General features: G+C 42.9%; 1 protein-coding gene across 2 annotated transcripts in view; it reads right to left on the reverse strand.

Moving 5' to 3' along the window:
- ctdsp1 (CTD small phosphatase 1) overlaps window positions 1–23547 on the reverse strand; it is a 42099-nt gene extending 18552 nt beyond the window's left edge. Inside the window, exon 1 of one of the 2 annotated variants that reach the window (XM_062967318.1) lies at window positions 22796–23547. In XM_062967318.1, coding sequence (XP_062823388.1) covers window positions 22796–23234 — 439 coding nt within the window. In that variant the 5' untranslated portion in view covers window positions 23235–23547. Of the gene's footprint in view, window positions 1–22389; window positions 22727–22795 lie in introns of those variants that run through there. The other variant, XM_062967320.1, reaches the window with a different exon arrangement.
- Between the last annotated feature and the right edge of the window lie 1325 nt (window positions 23548–24872).

The raw sequence follows: 24872 nt of genomic DNA on the forward strand, positions 1-24872 counted from the left end.
AGTAGAGTACTTCAGCAACAGGTGCCCTCCCACAGTGAACTGAGATCAAAAGCAGTCATTCGGTGAAAAGTATTTATTTATTTATTTATTTCCAACATTTATATCCCGCCCTTCTCACCAGAAGGGACTCAGGACAGCGTACAAAATTGGCAAATTATTGAAATCATAACAAATAAAAGTTGAGAGTAGTTGAGACTGCAGGAGGGCATCTCACATAATTTAAAGTTCTTCTATTTATCTGTATGTGTGTGTGTGTGTCCAATTCATCTTATGGTGACTTCAATAATTTCATAGGGATTTCTTAGGCAAGGAATACTCAGAGATGGTTTAACAAAATTGGGTTTTGTTGAAGACAATTAGATATCATGCTGGGTGTGACCCTAAGACATCTTTGCAGAAGTGAATATGCATCTATCCCTACAAAGTACTTGAGTCTGTGTGCATGTATATTTGTTAGAATAAAGAGAATAGGGGATCACACCCAAAGGAAAAGGAGCTTTCCTCGCAATTTGGAATCAGGTGCTATGTTCAACCATCAGGATCACCCAAGGTGTAAATGTCCCTGGATGCAGGCAGAGGCCTTGAGGCAAATGGGTGGGAAATGCTGTTTAACAGCTGGCTGGAGGTAAAGAAATTTCCTTTTGACCTGGGCTTCTTGGTTAAGGAAAAACCTGACCAAAGCCACGGAGAGAGATCGAGAGATCTTCAAATAAACGTTTTTTGCCATGACTTCACATATTGTGGACACAGGCATCCTGAAGTTCCTTCTCACAATGTGTATATTTGCTGAAGCATTATAAATTAAGCCCACAAAAGTTGCAAAGTTTCCAAAACTACTTCCCTCTTCTTGCTAACACAGCTAGTTTAGCTTCTGTGCTGGGTCTACAGAGGATAAATGGTGAACTCCCTCTCCTCTGCTAGCCGCTCACCCATCTACATGCAATTTGTAATCAGCTGCAGTGGTTCTCAACCTGGGATCCCCAGATATCTTTGGCCTACAACTCCCAGAAATTCCAGCCAGTTTACCAGCTGTTAGGATTTCTGGGAGTTGAAGGCCAGAACATCTGGGGACCCCAGGTTGAGAACCACTGAGCTATGGCAACCAGTATTGTGTATTAACACAAAGCTGATGCAAGGTGAAGCCTGAATCAATGGAATTGTGATCCTGCTAAGACTAAACTCTCATCTCCAAAATAATCTAACAGCTATAGAAGAATCATGAACTGCACCCTATCCCACTCAAGCTACACTTTAATATACCCATTCCCAGCTGTTGCTTTAGAAATAGAGTCATTTTGGGATCTCTCGCCTTCATATACAGAAAGATAGAATGAAAAGATAGGACTGGCATACTTTAGGCATTATGCCCTGCCAGTTTCTGCTAATGAACATCAAGCAATCCTTAGTCTAGGGCTGTTCATTCTGTGTCTGCTCAGCACTATATGTTTGCTCCCACCTTCACAATACAGCAGGATTTTTAAATAGAAGTACATGTTATACAACAAATTTGACAGAAAAAGTAGTTCAATACGCAGTAATGCTACGTAGTAATTACTGTATTTACGAATTTAGAGCCAAAATATCACGATGTATTGGATACAAAAATGCGTTGGATAATCCAGAACGTTGGATAAGCGAGTGTTGGATAAGACTAGAGCCTGTGTGTTGTGACAGCTTGCATGTTGGTTTTTAAATTTCTGCTCAGCCATGGAAATCCTCTGGATGGCCTTGGGCAAGTCACACACTCTCAGAATAGGGGAAGGCAAAAATAATGCTCCTCTGTACAAATTTGACCAAGAAATCCCAATGATAGATTCACCCCAAAGTCACTATAACTCAGAAACTAGCTGAAGACACACAACAACAAGACCTATAACAACAAATTTTCCCAGTAATTACTGACTTGGGGCAAAAGAGCAAACCACAGTTAGAACAATGTGGTCCTACAAACTGGATTCGACTATCGTTTGATATTCTGGTTTGTTTACTCCTTTCTACAACCTGAGAAAGAGATTCATGCAGAGCAGCAACAGCAGTAGAGAGAAGAACATCCATTTATTCTAGTGACATGATGTTAAGGCTGCCTTATTGCCTTGAGAAATCTGTACTACGTCATTTTCCATCCCTGTCTCTGAAAGGTGTTAACAAGCAGCCTTTTAGGACAAATGTCAGAAGACTGAATGGCTACGCTGGACATGTTGATCCGGTAGTGAAAAGCTGTCCCTCTGCCAGTGGCTTTGCAATCTCAAGAACCATTTGCTTTTGTACATCGAGTTACCATCCCTCTGTTTGGCATATTGGGTTAGGTACATCATGTTCCTATACTGACAGGCATACATCGGAAAAGAGAAGGGAAACATCCACCCAACATGCTCAGTTCTTATATCCTCCTGAAAACATTTTGTAGTTTCTGCTTTCCTGTTACAAAAGGTAACTGGATGAAAACAAGACAACCTCACCAGAATAAAAACAGTGACAACTTGAACTTGAGGTCTGTGTACCAGAAGGGCAAGTGCAGCAGTTTCAGCTAGCAACCTATTCAGGCTTAAAATATACTGAGATCTGAAGTGCTTAACATGAATACAAAACACCATCTAAACACTTGCCGGAGCAAAGCTTGAATGCTGAATAGCAACGAAAGCCCAAATGCAAGACACTGTGTTTGTTACATGCCAAACATTGTGAAGTTGCCACCAAGCCCAAGACCTGTGTCCCATTCTAGATGGTCCAGAAATAAAATCCCAAATATAACTTGCAAATGCCTGTATAAACAATATGAAAAAGGTAATGGTAATAATAATAATAATAATAATTATTATTATTATTATTATTATTATTATTATTATTATTATTTGTAACCCACCCTATCTCCCCAGGGGGACTTAGGCAAAAAGTGGCAAACATTCAATGCCATAATAAACAAACAAACCAAATCAAAACAATAAATAAAATAGCATGAATATAAACTTATATATTGCATCTGTTATCTGACCATTTTCAAGTTCCCCTGTGCTTTCTAAGTGCTTTGCCTCTTGGTTTCCACTAAACCAAAAATAGTTTACTGGTATTAGAAGGCAGAAGGTATTACATATATTCTAAATGTACATCAGGCTTACCTAGGCCGAAAAATGTATCACCCTGAAAACATCAAAATTGAGGTTAGAACAGGAAAGTTAATGTATCTTTCCCAGAAGGCCCTATAGATATGCCTTATCAGAATATTCATAGCTTAGTATTTTCTACCCATTGCATTTTCCTCTTTTATGTCCCCAAGAAACCACTGAATGGACAAAATTCACCCCTAACACTTCAGCCAAAATTCTCATACGTATATCAGAGTCTGGGGTAAAAATCACTTGGCTCTCCAGATATTGTAGAAATGTATGTCCCAGAAACCTCTACCAGTACAGCCAATGGTGAGAAATATTAGGACCTTCATTTCAGCAACATCCCGAGAGCCCCATCATTTCTGCTCCTGTGGTATTCCTATTACATAAGACACTGCAGTTGGTCAGGATCCCGAAATTAGGAGTAGCAAGTGTGATAAGAGGGCAGACAGAGGAGACCTGATGCCAGGTTTTATGCATGCCCATAAAGTCCAAGAATGTTAAACAAATACCTGAATCAAGATACTTCTTGCTACTGCTCATCAAGACCCTTAATCTCCTATGGCAGTGGTTCTCAACCTGTGGGTCCCCAGATGTTTTGGCCTTCAATACCCAGAAATCCTAACACCTGGTAAACTGGCTGGGATTTCTGGGAGTTGTAGGCCAAAACATCTGGGGTCCCGCAAGTTGAGAACCACTATCCTATGGCAATATAAAAAGACACAATAGTGCTTCTTACTACTGCAATTCCCAAAGTGACAGTTGTGTTATTTTATTGCAGAAAAAATAATCTTCAAGACCAAGAAATATACTACACCATGAGCTTTCATAGTATAATACACAGGACGCTTCCTCAGACGCACGATGATTACTCGGAATTTTACAAATCTGTGTAGAATAATACTAAACTGAGGGATTATAGGCAGTGAAATCAGAAGAAAATTGACAACAGTAATGTATTCACAGTAACATTTACATAAATAATACTGACCATTAACAAAACTGCTTTGCATTGTTATCCTGGCTCTAGGGAAGTTTATTATCAAATGCAGGGTGACATGTAAAAAAGGTAAATGTTTCCCCTGATGTTAAGTCCAGACTGCCATGGATATTCATATGGCTCCATAGCATGAGAACATATTAATTACTGAACTGGAACAATGCTCTGTAACCCTTTGCACACATAAAAACCCTCTTCTGTACCTGAGAAACACTGGTGACATTTTAATCATCTGGACTGATGGATAGGAATAATGTGAGATGCTTTATCAAGACTTCCAATAACTTTCACCTCACCACTGGCTGAACCAGTTCTCCTAATATTTCCATTTTTAAAATACGACTGTATAATGATACAACTGACAAATAAATGCTGCTCTGTTTTAAAAATATATCAACACATATCTTCTAGCTTCTCCTGAAAATGCAGGACAATTCTGTTGTCGAAGGCTTTCATGGCCGGAATCACAGGGTTGTTGTATGTCTTTGGGGCTGTGTGGCCATGTTCCAGAAGTATTCTCTCCTGACGTTTTGCCCACATCTATGGCAGGCATCCTCAGAGGTTGAATACTTCTGGAGAGAATACTTCTGGAACATGGCCACACAGCCCCAAAGACATACAACAACCCCGCAGAACAATTCTGCCTATAGCCATACCCTATGACAAAATAGCATCTGTTTAGATTCATTGGATCGATTTACAACTCAGGGCTTACAACAAGTATCCCACACACGGCAATACCCAGCTCCTAAAGCGAATATATCAGATGGATGCCCAGGAATAATGTCCGACAAGACAAAATTGAAAGAGAAAGCTATCCACTTCTCACCTGTAGCTCTGAGCTGCAATCGCTTAAATGTATCATCAATGAGCTACACCACATCTTAGATACTAACACTTCCTCTTCCAGAAACCCAGGGTGGTAGACCTGTCCTTGTTTACATAGCAACCAAAATAACTCAAAACAACTATTTTCTAGCAACGCCAGGTCGCACAATAGCAATTCAAAAACAAGGGAATAGTCTGTCCCCACATCTTTTGTGACAGCAACATTAGCAGAATTGACAATGAGACTATGACACCAGGGATTCCTTTGCCTTCTCATCATACAATGTGAAATAGGCCATCCTTGGTCATCAATGCTCTCCTGTTTTCTAAACAAGGTGAACTGGTCAGTAGCTACGCAAAAGAATAAATGGACACAAATTTGACAAAACTAGAAATTACAGTATTCTGAAACCAGTGGGAGAATACGGCTTTATTCTAGGACAACCATCAGTGACCATAGAAAAACCACTGTGGAGCAAGATCTTACACAGAGAGAGAGAGAACGAGAGAGAGAAACCTCTGAATTACAATTCATTGGGAAGTTCCAGTCTATCCCCAATGTCTACAGTGGGTAGACAGTTACTTATATTGTACTACTGAAATGACCATGTAGTTACTTCTGACTAGAGTAGATTCATTCAATCAATAGGATTTAACTATATGTTGGCTCACCATTCCACACTTGGATGGATAGGTCTTTGCTAGTCGGTACTAAACAGCGCAATAGTATGTCAGCCTATCTATATTGTAGAATTAATGCAGTTTGACACTACTTTATCTGCCATGGCTCAATACTATAAGATCATGGGAGTTCTAGTTTGGTGAGGCACTAGTACCACTTGGCAGAAAAGGCTAAAGTCCTTTAAAAACTACAACTGCCATGATTCCATAGCTTTGAGCTACAGCATCAAAGTAGTGTCAAACTGCATTAATTCTATAGTGTAGTGTCGGGATTGTGGTGTTCACAGCATATAAATATAAATTGTCATTCAGTGATTTCGGAATTTAATTTTTCTTTGACCTCACTGTCCCCTTCAAACCATGTGTATAACAAACAGATATTATGTATAATACTTCTAGTCTCTGGCAAATTTGGCTATAAAGTCCTTGGAAAGGTGATGCTTTTTAGTTTTCCTGTCATGCACTTGTGACAGGGCAACACTCTACCACCAACCCGCCCAAGAAGCCGTCTTTACCAGCTTTAGTTCACCCTCAGCTGCCATCCAGCAGCCATTCCACAAGTAGAGGGAGAGAAGGGAAATGGGGCCATTGCAGTGGCTCTGCTAAAGGTCCAGCCATTTGGGCTGCTATCTAATCCAACTCCCTGCCCTGCAGAAATACACAATTATAGTATTCCTGAAAGAAGTCCATCATTGCCTTTCTAAAAGAAGCATGCTTTCCCACAGGTTACATAACTGGGGCTCGTTGTATAGATCAGTAATTCCCTTCTTGTGGGTCCCCAAATATTTTGGCCTTCAACTCCCAGAAATCCTAACTGCTGGTAAACTAGCTGGAATTTCTAAGAGTTGTAGGCCAAAACACCTGGGGACTCACAGGTTGAAAACCACTGGTATAGATACTCCTTCCCAAGCACCCACTCACTCACTCTTGCTTGGTAGTTAGAAAGCTAACTGACTTGCAGAACATGCAAGTTCAAGGTCTCCATGCCAAATACATACACCATTGGTGACATGACTGGGGGATCCCAGCATGATTAGGCTGGTGTTTATTTATGGTACATAAAATGCACAATGGCCTGTGAACTCTTGCCTGAATTTTCCTGTGTCACATTTCCTTTCTTCTCAAGACTGTGATCCTAAGGGCAGGGACTGCCTTGTTTTATTGGTCTGTTAAGTGAATCCGAAAGGCTTTGCTGTTGAAGAGCAGGGTATAAAACAAGGACTACGTAGCCCTTCAGGTGTTCTTGCACTGTGGCTCCCTCTAACCCTGGTCAGCAAAGCCAAAAAGGACTAATGCTGAGATTTGCACTCCAACGTCTGGAGTGCTGTCCTTTGCCCTTCCCTGGTACAAAAACCTAAAATAAGTTAATGAGCTAGCCAGGTGGCACAATCTTCCCAAAGAAAATGGAGTCTTGACACCTATGGGGTTTAGCTATTTTTCAATTCCTGCAAAAGGAGAACCAAAAGATGGATACAGGGGGCCAGCTGTATTATTATGGGAAAGTTGAGATACCAATGTAATGACGTAAATAATAAACAAGGCACAAACTTTGGTTTGATCAGCAGCCAAAGAACGAGAGGTCAAAACAGAAGAACTATCAAAAGGAAGAATTCAAACAAGCTGAAACAAGCAATGGCACTGGTTTCTTCTCAGAAGCATTACCCTGGCAAATTATGTCACCACAGTGAAATATACAAATCTAAGACAAGCGCTCATTGAACATGGAATGCAAAGTAGGTAACCACAAAGATTCCTTTAGAACACAAAGCCTCGTAGCCTCTAACAAGGCAGACTGCATGCAAGTGCCCGGGGAAGGATTGAGTACGTTTTGCAATTTGCACTTGCTATGAGAACAGGCTTACCCCAGTGTGGACCCACCAGGTTGAACACAGCTCACCAACCATGGGCTCCAGTCCACTGTGAATAAACCTTCTTGGTTCCCCCCCTTCCAACTTCTTTGGAATTGCAGGTATCAAAGGAAGGGTATTAACCAGGCATGTGGTACGTCACTTCCTTGGTGAGCATGCAAGTTGTGCAGAAGGATGTCCTTTTGGATGTAAGGCCCCTCTGATCCAGATGAGATCAAAGACATTATTTAACCCAATATTCTGATCCCCACAAACAGCCACTCATCTGTTTCAGCGGCACAAACGGCAGCGGCAGTCCCTTTCAATGGCATGGTTGTTGGCCGTTGATGGATCCATCCTATATGATCAAGTTAGAGGTGCAATAACTTCACATCCTCCAGATTTTGTTAGACTACAACTACAGCCTTGGCTGATATGATGACTGATTAGAGATCTAAAACATCCAAAGGTCAATAAAGATTAATAGGGAGAGATCAGATCAGGCTTGTTGCATTCTGTTGAAACTGTAGATATTCCACATGTTTAACCTGGAGTGGGAACGCAGCAACAAAGTGTTGTGTTTTGCTTTGATTAATCAAATTCTCTTCCCTCTTTATACCTCTTGGGGAGAGTCATGCATCCAGATGTTTATCACCTGTGGAATTCCTGGCAGTTTCAAGACTTCCCACAAGATCTCACTCAAATCTGAACACTTAATTTACAGCTACTGCTTGGAAAAATCAATCATTGTTTTTGGGCAAAAGAGTCTCAGAATCCTCCATGGCAGTGGTTCTCAACCTGTGGGTCCCCAGGTGTTTTGGCCTACAACTCCCAGAAATCCCAGCCAGTTTACCAGCTGTTAGGATTTCTGGGAGTTGAAGGCCAAAACATCTGGGGACCCTGCTCCATGGGAATGCTGGCTGGGGGATTCTGGGACCTGGCAACCCAGAAAAGTAACCTTTTCAATGCTCTGGTTATGATTGCAATGCCTTTGTAAAATGACACACCTAGTTTGGTGACAAGATGAGAATATGCAACACTCTTCTGGGAGAAGCTATACTTACAAAATCTTCCTGGCATGCAATATTAAAAAGCAGCTTGAAAGCCAGGAATGTACAGAGGAATCCATCCTCAACCCCTATCCACAAACAAGCAAAATAGATCCTATAAACACCCCACAGATAGAGAATTTTCTCTGCACAGGTGTAAGCTACACGCAGGTTCCCCGAGGGTCACATATTTATATGCACTAAGAAAATTACACATCCTGTGCATCATGTCTCAAGGCTCCATTTGTTAATATCTATGAATACAGAGGATGTATGCCAGGATACTATATACTTATCTAGGCAACAATCCAAATTGTAAGGTGAAACACTGCATGGAAGCACAGAAAAACCCTAAGAAAATATGCAACACCCACCATATCTATTTAAATGAGTGTCAGTTCCCATTGAAAGAGACATTTCTGTCGTAAGCAACGTTAGCTTATTTCAAGCTTGAAAAAGCTATCTTTCTGAAATTTTGGTGCTACTCTCCCAGTCCCTTGGACAACATACTATAGTCCCAAATCAATGAAAAACTCTAATATCCAGTTAGCCCCAGTTCCTCTACAATACCCAAAGGAGGGTCTGTAGCCTTCCTTCTCTAACTTCGAGGACAGCTTCCAAGCTGTGCAATGGAAAGTACATAGAACTCCTGGGGAAGTAACAGATGGCATGGAGAAGAGCTTAGGAAGGTTATTTTTGAACTACAACTCCTAGCATTCTGAGAAATGTAATCCCTCCAAAAAAAAAAAAAACAGTCCCCCAAAACACACTGGCCCTTAAAACTGGGGAACTGTAGTCCAAAAAATGAAGTTTCCAAGCATTTGTTTTAAGAAAACAAACAGCAATTCTGTTTCCTTCTTCCTATCATTAATAGGAACTATGGCTGATTTGTTAAACAACATTCAATGGGACTAACAAATGATCAGACCAAAGAAGTATGCATATGAGCACACACACATGCTGATCCAGAGCAGCATGAACCAATAAAGTCAAACTGCAAGAGAAGGGATTCTACGTAAACATTTTGAAGAACTTATGGTGTTTGCTGTCAGAGATCTTCCACAGTGGAATAGATTGTTGGTGGCTGCGTGGAACGATGTTCCCTTTTTTGAGGTCTCTAAACAGAGGCTACATGGGCATCTTTCAACAGTGCTTTGATCGTGTACTCCTGCATGGAAGATTGCAAGGACCAGATGGCCCTTATGGTCCCTTCCAACTCTAAGATTTTACCTATACACACCATATGTTAAAGTTACTATATGTTTTTTTTAACTTTTAATGGCTTAACTTTTACATTCTTTGATCACTTCTTCAATCCCTCTTATATTTACATTAATAACTTTGTATGGGTTTAATCTGTATTGTTTTGACTCCCATTACAGGGCAAATGCCAAGGTATAAATGAATAATAAATGAAAGATCCATAATACAGTAAGAACTTTTGGCCAGATAGCACAGAGCTGATATAGTGGAAAAAAGCAAAGAAAAGCTGGCCTAGATGGACAAAGGTTGCTAACAGAGGAATACGAGCAGATCAATGTGGGAATGTGTTAATGGCCGGGACTGCAGCTTGCACAGGATTGTGCTGTTGGCATCTGGTTCATTTGCCTCCAGCAAAATGGAAAGGGAAATACTCACATAACATTCCTTCAGGAAGAGTGGCACCAATCCAGGCTGCTTGCCCTTTCTCCCTCTACATTGTGCCTACACTTCTCTTGTCCACATGCCATAGGACTCCCAATGGTTCTTTATGGGGTGGCAAATTTTAGACCGGGCAAGGATTTCCCAGGCTTGGAAAGGTGTGTGGTCTCGGTTCTCATGGGAACATTTCTGTATTCAATGCAAAAAAGAGAAACTACTTTGGCAGGCTGCAGATCATTCAGACAGAAGGCCATGTCAGCCCCTTCAGCCTTCCAACTGACCCATTCAGTGGGCGGCAGCCCCCTTTCTCTCAAGGAATGCCACAAATGCATGCCCCATAGATAGGATTCTTAGCAAGGCAGAAGAGGGTAGAGAAACAACTGCCTACCTTAAGACCATGAATTTATATCCTTGAGTTTACTCCCCTTTCCTCTGCATACTGAATTAAGAAAAAAGACCCATTCCCTATATCCTGGGTCACAGGATTATCAGTCATGCCCCAGTGTGACCTTGCTTCATGTTTTTTTGCTGGCTGGTGAAAATAATCTGAGATCTTTACAGAAGGCAACCGTACACATAACTCACCATAACATTTGGAAAGCCAAAACACTGGGCTATTGAGGGATGAGATTAAAAAGGCTGGCAGGAATTCATAGTCATTCATAGTAAAAAAAAAAACAAACCCAAAAAACCCAGCAACTTCATATATACTCTCTTATTTTTACAATAGGCTTACAAGGCACGACAGCATTATGATTCCCCTCCGCTATTAAAGCGGGAGAATAAAGGCTGAAATGAAAATCCCATCATTCTGCACACTTGGTTATGAGGGTTGCAGATAACAGGGACTGTAGTTTGACATCTAATGCTGCTGACACGAAGAAAAAAAATCTAATGGGAAGACAAGGCCTGATGGGAAGAAGATCAGTAAGGACCCAGTTTAAAATCTCAGTGATTTCAGAACACTGACAAAGATTTCTGATCATACAAAAGATAGCAAAAATTGCCCTCCAAATTTTTTAAAAGTCAACTAACTAAAAATCTACCCATTTTAATGGTTATTTTAACATGAGGTTGTATGTGTTGGACTATGGCTATCTGGGGTATCTAGATGGGTGAAAGACTACAGAAATAGTCCTGAAGGAAATGCATACAAACTCAGGGCCACATTTCGCCTATCACTAGAGTTTAGTATATTTACAACTGTTGTCCATCTCCTACCATTTGGCACCTTGTGGCTTCTCCTTCCAATTACATATATCCACATGGAAGATAGAACTAGGCTCAAGAGAGCAGTGAATTTGGAATTAATCAAGTTAAATTCTCTAGCTTTAAGGACCATTCCCAATACTATGATACCGGTGCGCTTTTGAGTGAAGAGGCCATCAGTCATGCATTTCGTACTCAAACTTTGCTGTACTTTATTTTATAGGTTTTAGTGTTTCACCCAGGGAGAGCGCGGATGAGCTCTCTCTATCAACTCCAGCTCCATGCGGGGACATGAGAGAAGCCTCACACAAGGATGGTAAAACATCAAAAACATCCGGGCGTCCCCTGGGCAAAGTTCTTGCAGACGGCCAATTCTCCCACTCCAGAAGCAACTCGCAGTTTCTCAAGTCGCTCCTGACACGAAAAAAAGTGTTTTAATGCGACTGGTTCCTTGTCCTTTCCCACCCGTCCCTTTTTACTCATGGATTTTACTCAGAGTTTTGAACCAATCACCCTCTGTGCATAGCAATTGATATCTTGGTTTTAATAACTGTCGTGTTATGTTTTTTTTCATGTTATATTGTTTTATAATCTATGTTATTGTGTTGTTTTAATTTTGGACTGTTTTCTTATGTAAGCCACCCTGAGTCCTTTCTGGGAGATGGAGGCGGGGTAAAAGAATAAAGTTGTTGTTGTTGTTGTTGTTGTTGTTATACATAAAAGGTGCTGTGCCAGATTCTCCAATATAGAAGGTAATGCACCTTATCTACCCTTCTTGGATTGCAAAGCATGAGAGATAAGTGGATGCAAACAAACCACAAGCAGCTAGTTTTGCTGTTCATTTTTTCTCCCCCTTTGAAAGGGTCACTGCAAGGGTCCTTGCTCTTTCCAGTCCACTTGACTCTTGACCTAGTCATCAAGTAGGTGTATGTGATTCCAAGTCATTTGCTTATTTATGGCAACCATGTGCATTTTATGGGTTTTTTTTCAGGCAAGGAAATGTCAGAGGTAGTTTTGCCATTCCCTTACTTTGAAATATAGTCTGCAGCACCTAGTTCCTTGTCAGTCTGCCATCCAAGTACTAACCAGGGTTGGCTCTGTTTAGTTTCCAGAATCTGGTTCCTTTCAGGTATTTAGGCGCTTATTATAAATGATACTCTCAGTTCCAGAAAACCCTGTGATAGGTTCGCCTTAGGGTCACCATAAGGCAGATATGACTTCAAAGCACACAATTGTAGCAATGACCTTGTATAGTAAGTCAGTGTAATCATGCTCTATTCCAGGGCCTCTTAAACTTTTCTACTTGTGATTCCTTTCTGCCCGATAATGTTTATGTAACCCCAAATATATAGGTATAGAAAATAGATATAAAACCAAAACTTTTACTTATAATCAATATTTGCAAAGCTTGCTGAATAGGCTGATTTTCCTTTTTTATGAAGTACAGCTGAAGCATTTTCTGCAAAGTCCACTGTAAATATTGCATGTTGTTGCAAACGGATTCCTGTAAATGTCTAGGTGGCATTCAGAAAGCATTGTTTGTCACCAAAGTTTTCACAACCCCAACACTGAACTAAGGGGATCCGTAGTTTAAGAAGCCGTGCCCTGCTTTATTGGCAGGGAGGTGAAAACAAAACCAAAAGTGATTTGCTTAAAGCCAGCTAGATGGGTTTGTTGTATGTCTTTCGGGCTGTGTGGCCATGTTCCAGAAGCATTCATACCTCACAACCTCTGAGGATGCCTGCCATAGATGTGGGCGAAACGTCAGGAGAGAATGCTTCTGGAACATGGCCACACAGCCCGAAAGACATACAACAACCCTGTGATTCTGGCCATGAAAGCCTTCGACAACACCTAGATGGGTTTGTTTGTTGTAGATGCAGAACGACTTCAGAAGATTGGAATGGGTGACTTGCGACGACTTGCAAGTCAAATGAGACACAGCCTAAGTTAAGCATTATTAATTATCAGATCTTGGCAAGTTAGTTTTAAAAAGAAAAGATAGCCACCACAATCAAAGATCAATAAGCAAGTTTTCATACTCTCCTGGTCTTTTAATAAAGCAAGTTGTTGCAAAAGACTAATCCTCCAGGTGGTCAGAAAAGCCATGAGAATCACCTGTCCATCAAAAGTAACAGCACTGGGCTTGATGGACCAATGACCTGATTTGGCAACACTAGTTTAGCTCCAGGCTATCTGATAAATTGCTATCGCCCCAAATGACCCAGTCCAGAACCTGGGAGCACTTTCCTAGGGCCTTTCTTTTCAGTCTCATCACATTTGCATGTAGACAAGAAGTGGGGACACATGAGAGGGCCTTTTTGGTGGCACTCCCTCCCTAGGAATGTTAGAATGGCTCCCTCCTTGTTCTCCTTTTGCTCATCAAGCAAAAATGTCTTCATTCCAGCTGTCTTTTAGAACCGAAAGTTATTAGGGAAAAGGGCTTTCAAGAGGGCAGTACATTGTTTAACAATCTAATGTACTTAATCTGCTTTTTATCCTTTGTAAGTGTATGGTTTAATCTTGGGTCAGAATTGTCTATTATGGTATACACTACATAATGTTATGAAAACTTACCTACGTAGCAGAAGTGTTAAAGAACCCTGTTAGTGAATTGTGAAGATGTGTAATGAGATACCAGTAAGAATGTTCTATTGTGCATCAGGTTCTACTTATGTGCACCGGCTCTCCTTAGTCAATGTCCTGTCAATAACAGACTGATGTGCACTTGTCCCATTGTGTATCGGTACCAATGACTTCAAAGGCCGCCTTATGTATAACGTCACTGTAGCCTTTTTTCCTAGACACAGACATTATGGAACGTCCCAATTCAAATTCCCACTTACAAAGATGCAATTCCCTAACAGGATTCTGGTCCCTGTTAATAATTTAATTCTAGGGTTGTTGTATGTTTTCCAGGCTGTATGGCCATGTTCTAGAAGTATTCTCTCCTGACGTGTCACCCACATCTATGGCAGGCATCCTCAAAGGTTGTCTCACAACCTCTGAGGATGCCTGCCATAGATGTGGGCGAAACATCAGGAGAGAATACTTCCGGAACATGGCCATACAGCCTGGAAAACATACAATAACCCTGTGATCCCGGCCATGAAAGTCTTCGACAACAAATTTAATTCTATTTTAATGTTGACTTTTTATATCATTTTAATTATATTGTAATCATTTTAGTTTGCAAGTTACATTGGGTCCCAGTTGTATAGATATGAAGGGGAATAAATAATGATAAAAACAAGGAGAAAAATGTTGTTACTCATTAAAATTGCAGGAATGTAACCTCTTACTGTCATTATTATTATTATTATTATTATTATTATTATTATTATTATTATTTCATATGCCACCTTTCTCCCAGTGCTATATTAAAAACATTTACAATAAAATTTAAGAAAAATTAAAATTAAAAATTAAAAGGGAAATGTTACTCATTGCATTAGTAAAGTCAACTTTGTTCCTACTGTCACATTCCTTGGCTGTGCAACATTCAGAATCACAGCCAAGTTTTTATCCTAAGGAAGATCCCTAAAAATAAAAGGCTTCATTAATATAGGAATTTTTCTGCAGGGTGAATTAATGTATACACACTAACCTACACACAGCTGCCTGTCTCCAGGCTTTGGAGGTAGAATCACTTTTTAGTGAATCGTGTAGAGTATCTCCATAATGCAAAATAATTTAGAAATCAGGCTCCATTGATAAACTTCAGTGGACACTCATGGGAATCAGTTAAAATTTATGAGTAAACCAGTTTAAAAAAAAAACTGAAAATTTTTGGCTACAGCCCTGCCTCCAAATCATCCTATTGCCCTGCTCAGATCTTACAGCTCAAGGCTATGGGCTTCAAGACCAGCTTATACCAATTTATACCAGGTCAAACCACTTATTCGTGTAGTCCGTGAACATTTATGCTAGCATAAACCAGTCAGCCTTAAAGGTGCTATTCTATGTTAAAACAGACTAATATGGCTCTCTTCATCCATAGTTATTACATTGCTTTTGAAGAATCAGATATAAGTTATCTGTGTGTTGCTTGTGACTTCTTACTTCTGAGAATGATTAAGCGCCATCTGAAATGTGGGAGAGGAGAGCGAGAGAGAAAAAAACAACCAGGCATTGATCTATTTTTTAAAAATACCTTTCTGGTCAAGCAAGAGGAAACAGAACCGGAACTGAGTGGGAGTTTGAAACATGGGTACTTCCCCCTTAACTTCCAGAAAGGACTAGAAAAACAAAACAAGGTCTATGGAGCAGGCTGCTGAGGACTAGAGGCCAGCCTTGCAAAAGGAGTTTCTTTAAGCCTCTTTTCATTCACAAAGAGGAGCTGGTTATCCTAGTACAGATCACAATTGGGCTTAGAAGCTTCTGCCCCATTCTCCTAATTTCATTACTACAGACTTTGTAGAGCCATTTCAGAAACCAGAGTAGCATCGGCTGATAAGAGACTGCAATACAAGCATCCCTATATTCAGAATAACAGCCAAGCCTTTAAAATAAGGAAGAGTACTTAAAATCATGGATTTCATTAACAGGGGGGATGGGGAAAGAGAGAATTAACATGTTTTTCTGTGCTTTCAAATATTCTCCAAACTACAGCAAACTTAGAGGAAACTTAGAACACCTATCACAGGGTTTTCCATTTGCGGGGAAATCAAACACTGGTCTCCAAAGATGTACTGTAGTTAGATACTCAAACCACTATAACACACTGGCATCAACATACACCGCTGTCTATCCCAAGTGATGTTTGTTTTGGAAGCAGAACCTTATTATGAATAGCTCTTAAGCCAGCTGACAGATAGTTTCCATTTTCTTAACAACAACAACAACAACAACAACACACTTTATTTATATTCTGCTTTATCTTCCCACAGGAACTCTGAACAATTACAGTATACACATATAAGGCAAACATTCAATGCCTTTTACACAGTAAACCACAATGCCATACAATACGCAGGCAAAAGTCAGGCGTCTGGATGCGATGCTCAACTCTGGTCATGGGGAGGTGCTCTTGTTCCATTTTTCCATGTTGAGGAGCCTGTTGTCTGTAGACATCTCCAATCATGTTGCTGGCATGTCTGCTTGTCTGTATGGGGCACCCTTTTACCTTCCCGCCGATCTACTTGCATTGCATGCTTTCAAACAGCTAGGTTGGCAAAAGCTACAACTAACACCAGGAGCTCATCCTGACTCACGGCTTCGAAATGCTGACACTTCGGTCAGCAGATTTCCTGCAGCTAGCCATTTAACTATCTTTAATTTTAATAATTCTATTTCATGTTTGTGTTTTATGCCCAAGGCACTGCACAAATGCCGTTTGTAAGCCGCCTTGAGTCCCCCTCAGGGTAGAGAAAAGGTGGGATATAAATATGGTAAATAAATAAATAAGCCTTTCCTTGAACCAGACCAAAATTCAGCTTATACCAACTAGAGCCCATCTATTTATTTATTTATTTATTTATTTACAGCATTTATATTCTGCCCTTCTCACCCCGAAGGGGACTCAGGGCGGATCACATTACACATATAGGCAAACATTCAATGCCTTTTAACATAGAACAAAGACAAACAAACATAGGCTCGAACTCATGACCTCCTGGTCAGAGTGATTCATTGCAGTTAATTGCAGCTGACTTGCTCTCCCGCCTGCGCCACAGCCCGGGCCTATATATCTAGTATAGTAGCTTGCTGACTGACAGGCCTTTTCTATCACCCACTATCCTTTATTCTTTTAATTAGATGCAAAGACTGAAACATGGGACTAGCATTTTCCCAATGAGGCCTTGTCACCCATTTCTCAATATTTGTTCTAGGTGTATAATCTTTTAGGAGAGTGCTATAGCTAAATGGTAGACACAAACCTGAACTGCATGTAAAAAGTTCTAGGTTCAACTCTAGCTAGCCCGAATCCTGCTTACTAGTCTGTGCAGGCAATACTCAGGTAGATAGAGTGGAGGTTCTGGTGGTTGGATTCAGTGTAACTCTGCCAGATAGCTTTGTTTACAGATTGGGAGCAGCTACTGCCATCCCTAAGGCTCACAGCCTCTTGGGTGACCCTGCACAACTTGTAGTTCTAAGTATCCATGCTATATTATTTCCATGTATGGTTGGGAAAGCTGGACAATGAAGAAAGTTTGATAGGAAGAAAAGCAACTCATTTAAAATGTGGTGATAGGGTAGAGTTCAACAGGTCCCATGGCCCACCTAAAGCAAATCAAGCCTGAACTTCCCTCTAAGCCAGTGGTTCTCAACCTGTAGGTCCCCAGATGTTTTGGCCTTCAACTCCCAGAAATCCTAACAGCTGGTAAATTGGCTGGGATTTCTGGGAGTTGTAGGCCAAAACATTTGGGGACCCACAGGTTGAGAACCACTCCTCTAACCCAAAATGACTTTGTATATGGTATATCATCAGACAGCTTGGTAAAATAGAAGGAAGCAGTAAAAGAGGAAACCATATTACAGGTGGGTTGATTCAACTAAGGAAGCCACAACCGCGACTTTGTAAGACCTGAACAGGGCTGTTCATGACTAAGGCACTTCAGGATCCCTTAGTCACAGGACTGCTATAAGTCAAACATAACTTGAACACAACAATGACAACAGAGACCACCAGCTTTAACTGGTGGCTGCAAAAGTGTCGGGTTTTGGCTGCCAGTTCAGAACTAAAAAGATTTTTAGCACTGGATAGGCTAGAAGGATGCATTTGTCAAACATTTGGGAAATTTAATTTTTGCCAATGCATCTCCTAAAATCCCCCCTCCAGCCCAAAAGGGCTAGTGCCCATAGTGACCAGGACAATTCTGGGATCTGTAGTCCGAAAAGGCAACTCTTCCAAGTTCTGTCCCAGTGCTCTAGGATCGGATTTACTACTCTGTACCTCCAGACTGAGCTCTTGACTGAGTTTATACTGTGAGCAAGGAACAACCTCTTTGGAGTGGCCTCTGTTATGGAAGCCACACCAAAATTCAACACAGTCTTAAGAAAGACAACTTTTGATCCACTATGCACCTACCAGATGCAAAGCAACAGCACTTTCACACACATCCACCCTAGGGCCAAACAAACCAACATATCTACCTAAGGCAGTGGTTCTCAACCCCAGGTGTTTTGGCCTACAACTCCCACAAATCCCAGCCAATTTACCAGCTGTTAGGGTTTCTGGGAGTTGAAGGCCAAAACATCTGGGGACCCACAGGTTGAGAACCACTGGTCTAGAGCTTGAGATAATGATATTCAAATCCCCACTGAATCATAGAACCCACAGGGTGATCTTGCACCACTTTCTATCCAACGTATATCTCTAGACATCAAGACCTGAGAATTCCAAGACCAATCTAACTCATGGTCACCTCTCAGATGTTTCAGTATGGCTGATGAAGGATCTGACATGTCACCCTTATAATAAGCTGTGCTATACTATCAAAACAGTGGCCCATCTAGCTTAATACAGTACGAAACTGGGGGTTTTCAGAACCATAGTAAAGGTAACAGTTTTCCGCTGACATTAATTCTAGTCATGTCGAACTCTGGGGGTTGGTGCTTATCTCAATTTCTAAGCTGAAGATCCAGCGTTGTCCATAGTTGCCTCCAAGGTCATGTGGCTGCCATGACTGCATGGAGAGCCGTTACCTTCCCATTGGAGCAGTACCTATTGATCTACTCACATTTGCATGTTTTCGAACTGCTAGGTTGGCAGAAGCTGGAGCTAACAGTGGGAGCTCACTCTGCTCTCCAGATTCGAACCACCGACCTTTTGATCAGCAAGTTCAGCAGCTCAGTGGTTTAACCTGCTGCGCCACTGGGGGAACCATATTGTTGCATTATTGCGTAAAGCCACATTTTGAGTGATATGCATCCCATTTGCTCAATATAGTACCATATATGTAAACTGACCTCATGTATACATCAACAGTATATTTGGGGTTAAGGCTATAGATTTTGATATGACCTGTGGATAAGATGAGGTCTTTCCAGGGAGAGGGAAAAGCATAAATATTGGACCCTTCCAAGAATCACCCCTCCTCTCACCACATACCCTTGTTTTGTGTCAGGAGTGACTTGAGAAACTGCAAGTCACTTCTGGTGTTAGAGAATTGGTAATCTGCAAGGACGTTGCCCAGGGGACACCTGGATATTTGATGTTTTACCATCCTGTGAGAGACTTCTCTCATGCCCCCACATGGGGAGCTAGAGCTGACAGATGATAGCTCACCCCACTTCCCGGATTCGAATTGCCGACCTTTTAGTCAACAGTCTTTCTGGCACAAGGGTTTAGCCTATTGTACCACCGGGGGCTCCTGAATTGGGAATAATAGCAAACCTATTTTGATTATACCGGAGTCAGAAACATAACAAATAATAGCACTAGAGGACCACAAACAATTCCAGGAGGAATAGGTTGGGGAACATAGGTATGTGAATCTGTGGATAAAGAGATCATACTGTCCAGTACTATTAATACCAAATGACACTAGTTCTATTCCATTCAGCCACAATAAATAGTGGTTTTTCCTACTGACTGTGCTTGTACCCTTAATGGTCTGAGAAAGGAGAATCAAGTGGTGATCAGGATCAGAAACGCATACCTGTCTAAAAAACTGCAGATTCAAAAACTGGCAAAGGAAGAAAGAAAATTAATAAATGGCTGCTGAAGGCATCTGTGTCCATGTTTGACACAACAACAGAGGAACCAATATTCTTCATTCCTTGGCCACTTGGGAAATGTCCTCTTTCCTCAGGTAAAGGCTTCCAGTTTCCGAACCTTGCCACCCACCTACTTCATAATAAGAGCCAAAACCCTCAAGTAACAGAGGAGAAAATCTAGGGCACCTATCAAAGCCACAGAGAGAGAAAAGGATTTGAGCTGCCCTCCCTCCTCCTGAGTAACTAATGTTTACAACTCAACCAGCACTCAGGGAGGGCACCAAGACTGGCAGCTTCCCACAAAAACATCACAGCAGCGTTACCACTCCCCTCTTGCCTAGTAAGGAAAATGGGGTGGCGGATGTGGGGTAGGCAAGCCAATGAGGACAGGAAAAAAGCTGATCAAGTCAGGAAGACGCTGCGCACCAGCATGGGAAAAAATGCATTCCCTGGCTGTCCCTTCCACAGTAAACAATACCTCTGGCTGCACTAGAAAAAAAAGACAGTGCCCACTACAGTCCTTTATTTACAAAGGTCACCCACTCCACAAACCAAATCCCACACCAAAAGCATTTTGACAACATATCAGAAAAGCCATGGCAAAGGTAAATGGAAAAGCTTCAAGTATATTGTGAAGGCTCCTTTTGAATTCGAACCTGTTGCTGCGTAACAGCTCCCCTCAAATAAAAACCACATACAGGGGAAGATCACAAGGTGACAGCTCCTAACATGTACACAAAAACACAGCTGGCAGGTCCTTAGAAAGTGTATCTAAGGAAAGATTCAGTGCTATCAAGCACACTGGTGTTGGGGAGCCTTTGACCACAGCATCTTTGCCCACCAGATTCACCTGGGCATAACAGTGGGTGCCAAGGCATGGACTAACAACAGCTGCATGCCAACCTGGTGTAAGTCATGATAATGGGAGGCAGAGCCAGCCCCAGGTGCAAAATAAACACAGGGGTATGGGGCAAATCATATCCAGATATTAAACACTTTATTTGTGGAGCGGAGAGCATTCTGAGTCCAGGGTGAACCCTTTGTCCGTGGAGGGAAGGGATCCTAAACACCATAGGACCTGGAGGCACCAGATTCCAACCGATCTTGGAAGCTAAGGGGATTGGGAGGAGGTCAGCCCTGATTAGTACTTGGGTGGGAGACCACTAATTGATATTGGGTGCTGAAGGCTATATTTCAGAGGAAGGAAGTGGCAAAACAGTATCTGAGTCTGGGTTGCTATGAGTTTTCCGGGCTGTATGGCCATGTTCCAGAAGCATTCTCTCCTGTTGTTTTGCCCACATGAAAGTGGGCATCCTCAGAGGTTGTAAAGTCTGCTCAGAGGTTGTGAGGTCTGTTGGAAACTAAGCAAGTGGGGTTTATATATCTTTAGAAGGTCCAGGGTGGGAGAAAGAACTCTTGTCTGTTGGAGGCAGATGTGAAGAAGACTAACTCAAGCAGAATATCTGATGAACTAACCTGGACACAGCATATTATTTGAGAATACAGAAATGCTGGACCACTCTCACAACCAGCATGTCAGACTGCACAGAGAAACCACTGAAATCCACAAGCATGTGGACAATTTCAATAGAAAGGAGGAAACTGTGAAAATGAACAAAATTTGGCTACCAGTATTTTAAAAAAAATTAAAACCAGGACAGTAAATAAAGAACAACACTCAGAAGACTGGGAAATTCCAGACAAGAAACGATCCGGGCCAGTTAACACCTCCCAGCAAAGGATCCCCCTAGGCAGGAATCAGCCAGGCTTTGAAACTGCAAGGCTTTTCAATGCTAAAAAAAGGTAAAGGTTTCCCCTGACATTAAGTCCAGTCGTGTCCAACTCTGGGGGTTGGTGTTCATCTCCATTTCTAAGCCAAAGAGCCGGCGTTGTCCGTAGACACCTCCAAGGTCATGTGGCTGGCATGACTGCATGGAATGGCGTTACCTTCCTACTGATCTACTCACATTTGCATGTTTTCGGACTGCTAGGTTGGCAGAATCTGGAGCTAACAGCAGGAGCTCACTCCGCTCCCCAGATTTGAACCTGGGACCTTTCGGTCTGCAAGTTCAGCAGCTCGGCGCTTTAACACACTCAGCCACCGGAGGCTCCTTCAATGCTAATCAAGGTGAATTAAGTGCAACTTTCACATAGACAAGAGTTCTTTTTCCCACCCTGGACCTTCCATGGATATATAAACCCCACTTGCCTAGTTTCCAATAGACCTCACAACCTCTGAGGATGCCTGCCATAGATGAAGGCGAAACGTCAGGAAGGATTGGCCAGACAGCCCGGAAAACTCACAGCAGCCCAGTGATCCCGGCCATGAAAGCCTTCGACAACACAGTATCAGAGTCTTCCCTTACCTAAGCAATCCTTGTGCATATGGGTGGCTGTAAGTCAACAGGCGACTTGAAAGCACAGGCATGCGAAAACCACCCAGGCAGCCCTATGGGGCATGCACACAAGGCGGGCTGATCTTGGAAGTCCTGGGGTGGGAGACTAAATGCTGGAGGCTGTCTTTCAGAGGCAGGGATTTCTCCGGTGTCCATAAATCAACAGGCATGGACTGGAAGGCGCAGGCATCCTAAACCACCGTTAGGCTCCTCTGCCCCAGAGTGCTGGTGCCTCCCCAAACTGCACCAGCCTTGAGCCATGGCCGTTCAGCTGCCTTAATTGTAGATGCGCATCGCCAGGTCCTGGCCCGAGGAGCCCAAGGCGGGCGGTGTTGGGCGAGCCGAGGGCCCTATTCCTGGCCCCAGGGGTGCTCACCTTTCTCCCTCAGGGGCGAGTGCAGCAGCTCCTCCTGCCTGACCTGGGTGATGATGGCGGCGGGGTCCATGAGCCCGGGAGTCCCGGGGGCGCCCCTCCTCCGGGTCCTTCTCCGCCAGTCCTCCTCCCAGCGCCGCCGATGCTTTGGGGGGTCCTTTCCCCCCAAGAGTTCGCAGATTTGGGTCGCAATGATGGTCGGGGGGAGGGGGAGAGGGGGGCTAACAAAGGGGGGAAGGGGAGGAAGAACGGGGCGGGGGAGAGGGGGGACCAAAATAAAAAAGGGAGGGGGGAAGAAAAAAAAAGACAGCGGCGAAGGAAACTTTGTTACAACATGGAGTTCCCTCTTCACGGTTTCTGATACAAACATGGAGCCCAGGCGCGGTTTCAAGCTCCCCCTTAAAAGGGCGATGGCTCCGAAAGGGACAGCCTGGGCCCCCATCTCCACTGTATACAGTTTAGTACAGTTTCAAAGCGACATGGCAGAAATGATTGCAGAATAAATCCTGGAACCAGCTTGAGACCCCGAGGCACAGAACACTGACGCGCATTCACGGCTTGCTTTTGCGCACAGTCGTGGGCGCTTGTTGCCTAGCCTAGTTTCGAACTGCTATAAATGGTCAGCGTGGATCCCACCTGAACATCGTCTATCTTTCAGGGAGAGGTGGGCTTTGGGTCGACGTTTTTGAGGGTCTTCCCAAAGCAGACCTTCCCTCCGTCGCCCCTCTTCCGCCTCCCGCGATGGTCGCTTTTGGATTCACGCCTGTTTACATTCCGCTTTATGTCAGCTCCCAAACGGAGGGAGGGAGAGGGCGGCTGTTGACCGACAAGAGAGGAAGAAGCTTTTGCTTCTGTTGTTTATTCGTTCAGTCGCCTCCGACTCTTCAACCCACGCCAGAGCCTCCTGTCGGCCGTCGCCACCCCCAGCTTCCCCAAGACCAAGCCAGTCCTTTCAAGGATATCATCCATCCATCTTGCCCTTGGACGGCCCCTCTTCCTTTTTCCTTCCATTTCCCCCAGCATCGTGATCTTCTCCAAGCTTTCCTGTCTTCTCATTTCGCTTTTGCTTCTACAATACAGAAGTCATACAGTTTCACCCCACTTGAACTGCCATGGCTATTCTACACGATCATGCCACGACTATTCCAAAGCCTTTGACTGAGTGGATCATAATAAACTGCGGAAACTTCTTGGTGGTCTGGGGATACCAAGGCACTTTGTCTGTCTCCTGAGGAATCTGTATAGACTGAGTAGCGACAGTAAGAACAACACACTGGTTCAAGATTGGGAAAGGAGTAGGGCAAGGCTGTATACCAGGCATGGGCAAACTTGGGCCCTCCAGGTGTTCTGGACTTCAACTCCCACAATTCCCAACAGCCTACCAGGAATTCTGAGAGTTGAAGTCCAAAACACCTGGAGGGCCCAAGTTTGCCCATGCCTGGTGTATACTCTCACCCTACCTATTCATGCGATGTGCGGGGCTTGATGAATCCAAGGCTGGAGTCAAAATTGCTGGAAGAAACATTAACAACCTTAGATATGCAGATAAAATCATAGAATCATAGAGTTGGAAGAGACCCCACAGCGGGCCATCCAGTCCAACCCCCTGCCAAGAAGAAGGAAAATGTCATTTCAAAGCATCCCCGACAGATGGCCATCCAGCCTCTGCTTAAAAGCCTCCCAAGAAGGAGCTTCCACCACACTCCGGGGCAGAGAGTTCCACTGCTGACCAGCTCTCACAGCCAGGAAGTTCTTCCTAATGTTCAGGTGAAATCTCCTTTCCTGTAGTTTCAAGCCATTGTTCCGCATCCTAGTCTCCAGGGCAGCAGAAAACAAGCTTGCTCCCTCCTCCCTATGACTTCCCCTCACATCTTGATACATGCCACTCATCATGTCTTCTCTCAGCCTTCTCTTCTGCAGGCTAAACATGCCCAGCTCTTTAAGCCGCTCCTCATAGGGCTTGTTCTCCAGACCCTTAATCATTTTAGTCTCCCTTCTCTGGACACTTTCCAGCTTGTCAACATCTCCCTTCAATTGCAGTGCCCAGAATTGGACATAGTGTGATTCCAGGTGTGGACTG

The sequence above is a fragment of the Anolis carolinensis genome, chromosome 1 (assembly GCF_035594765.1).
Source record: "Anolis carolinensis isolate JA03-04 chromosome 1, rAnoCar3.1.pri, whole genome shotgun sequence".
Taxonomy (NCBI): Eukaryota; Metazoa; Chordata; class Lepidosauria; order Squamata; family Dactyloidae; genus Anolis; species Anolis carolinensis.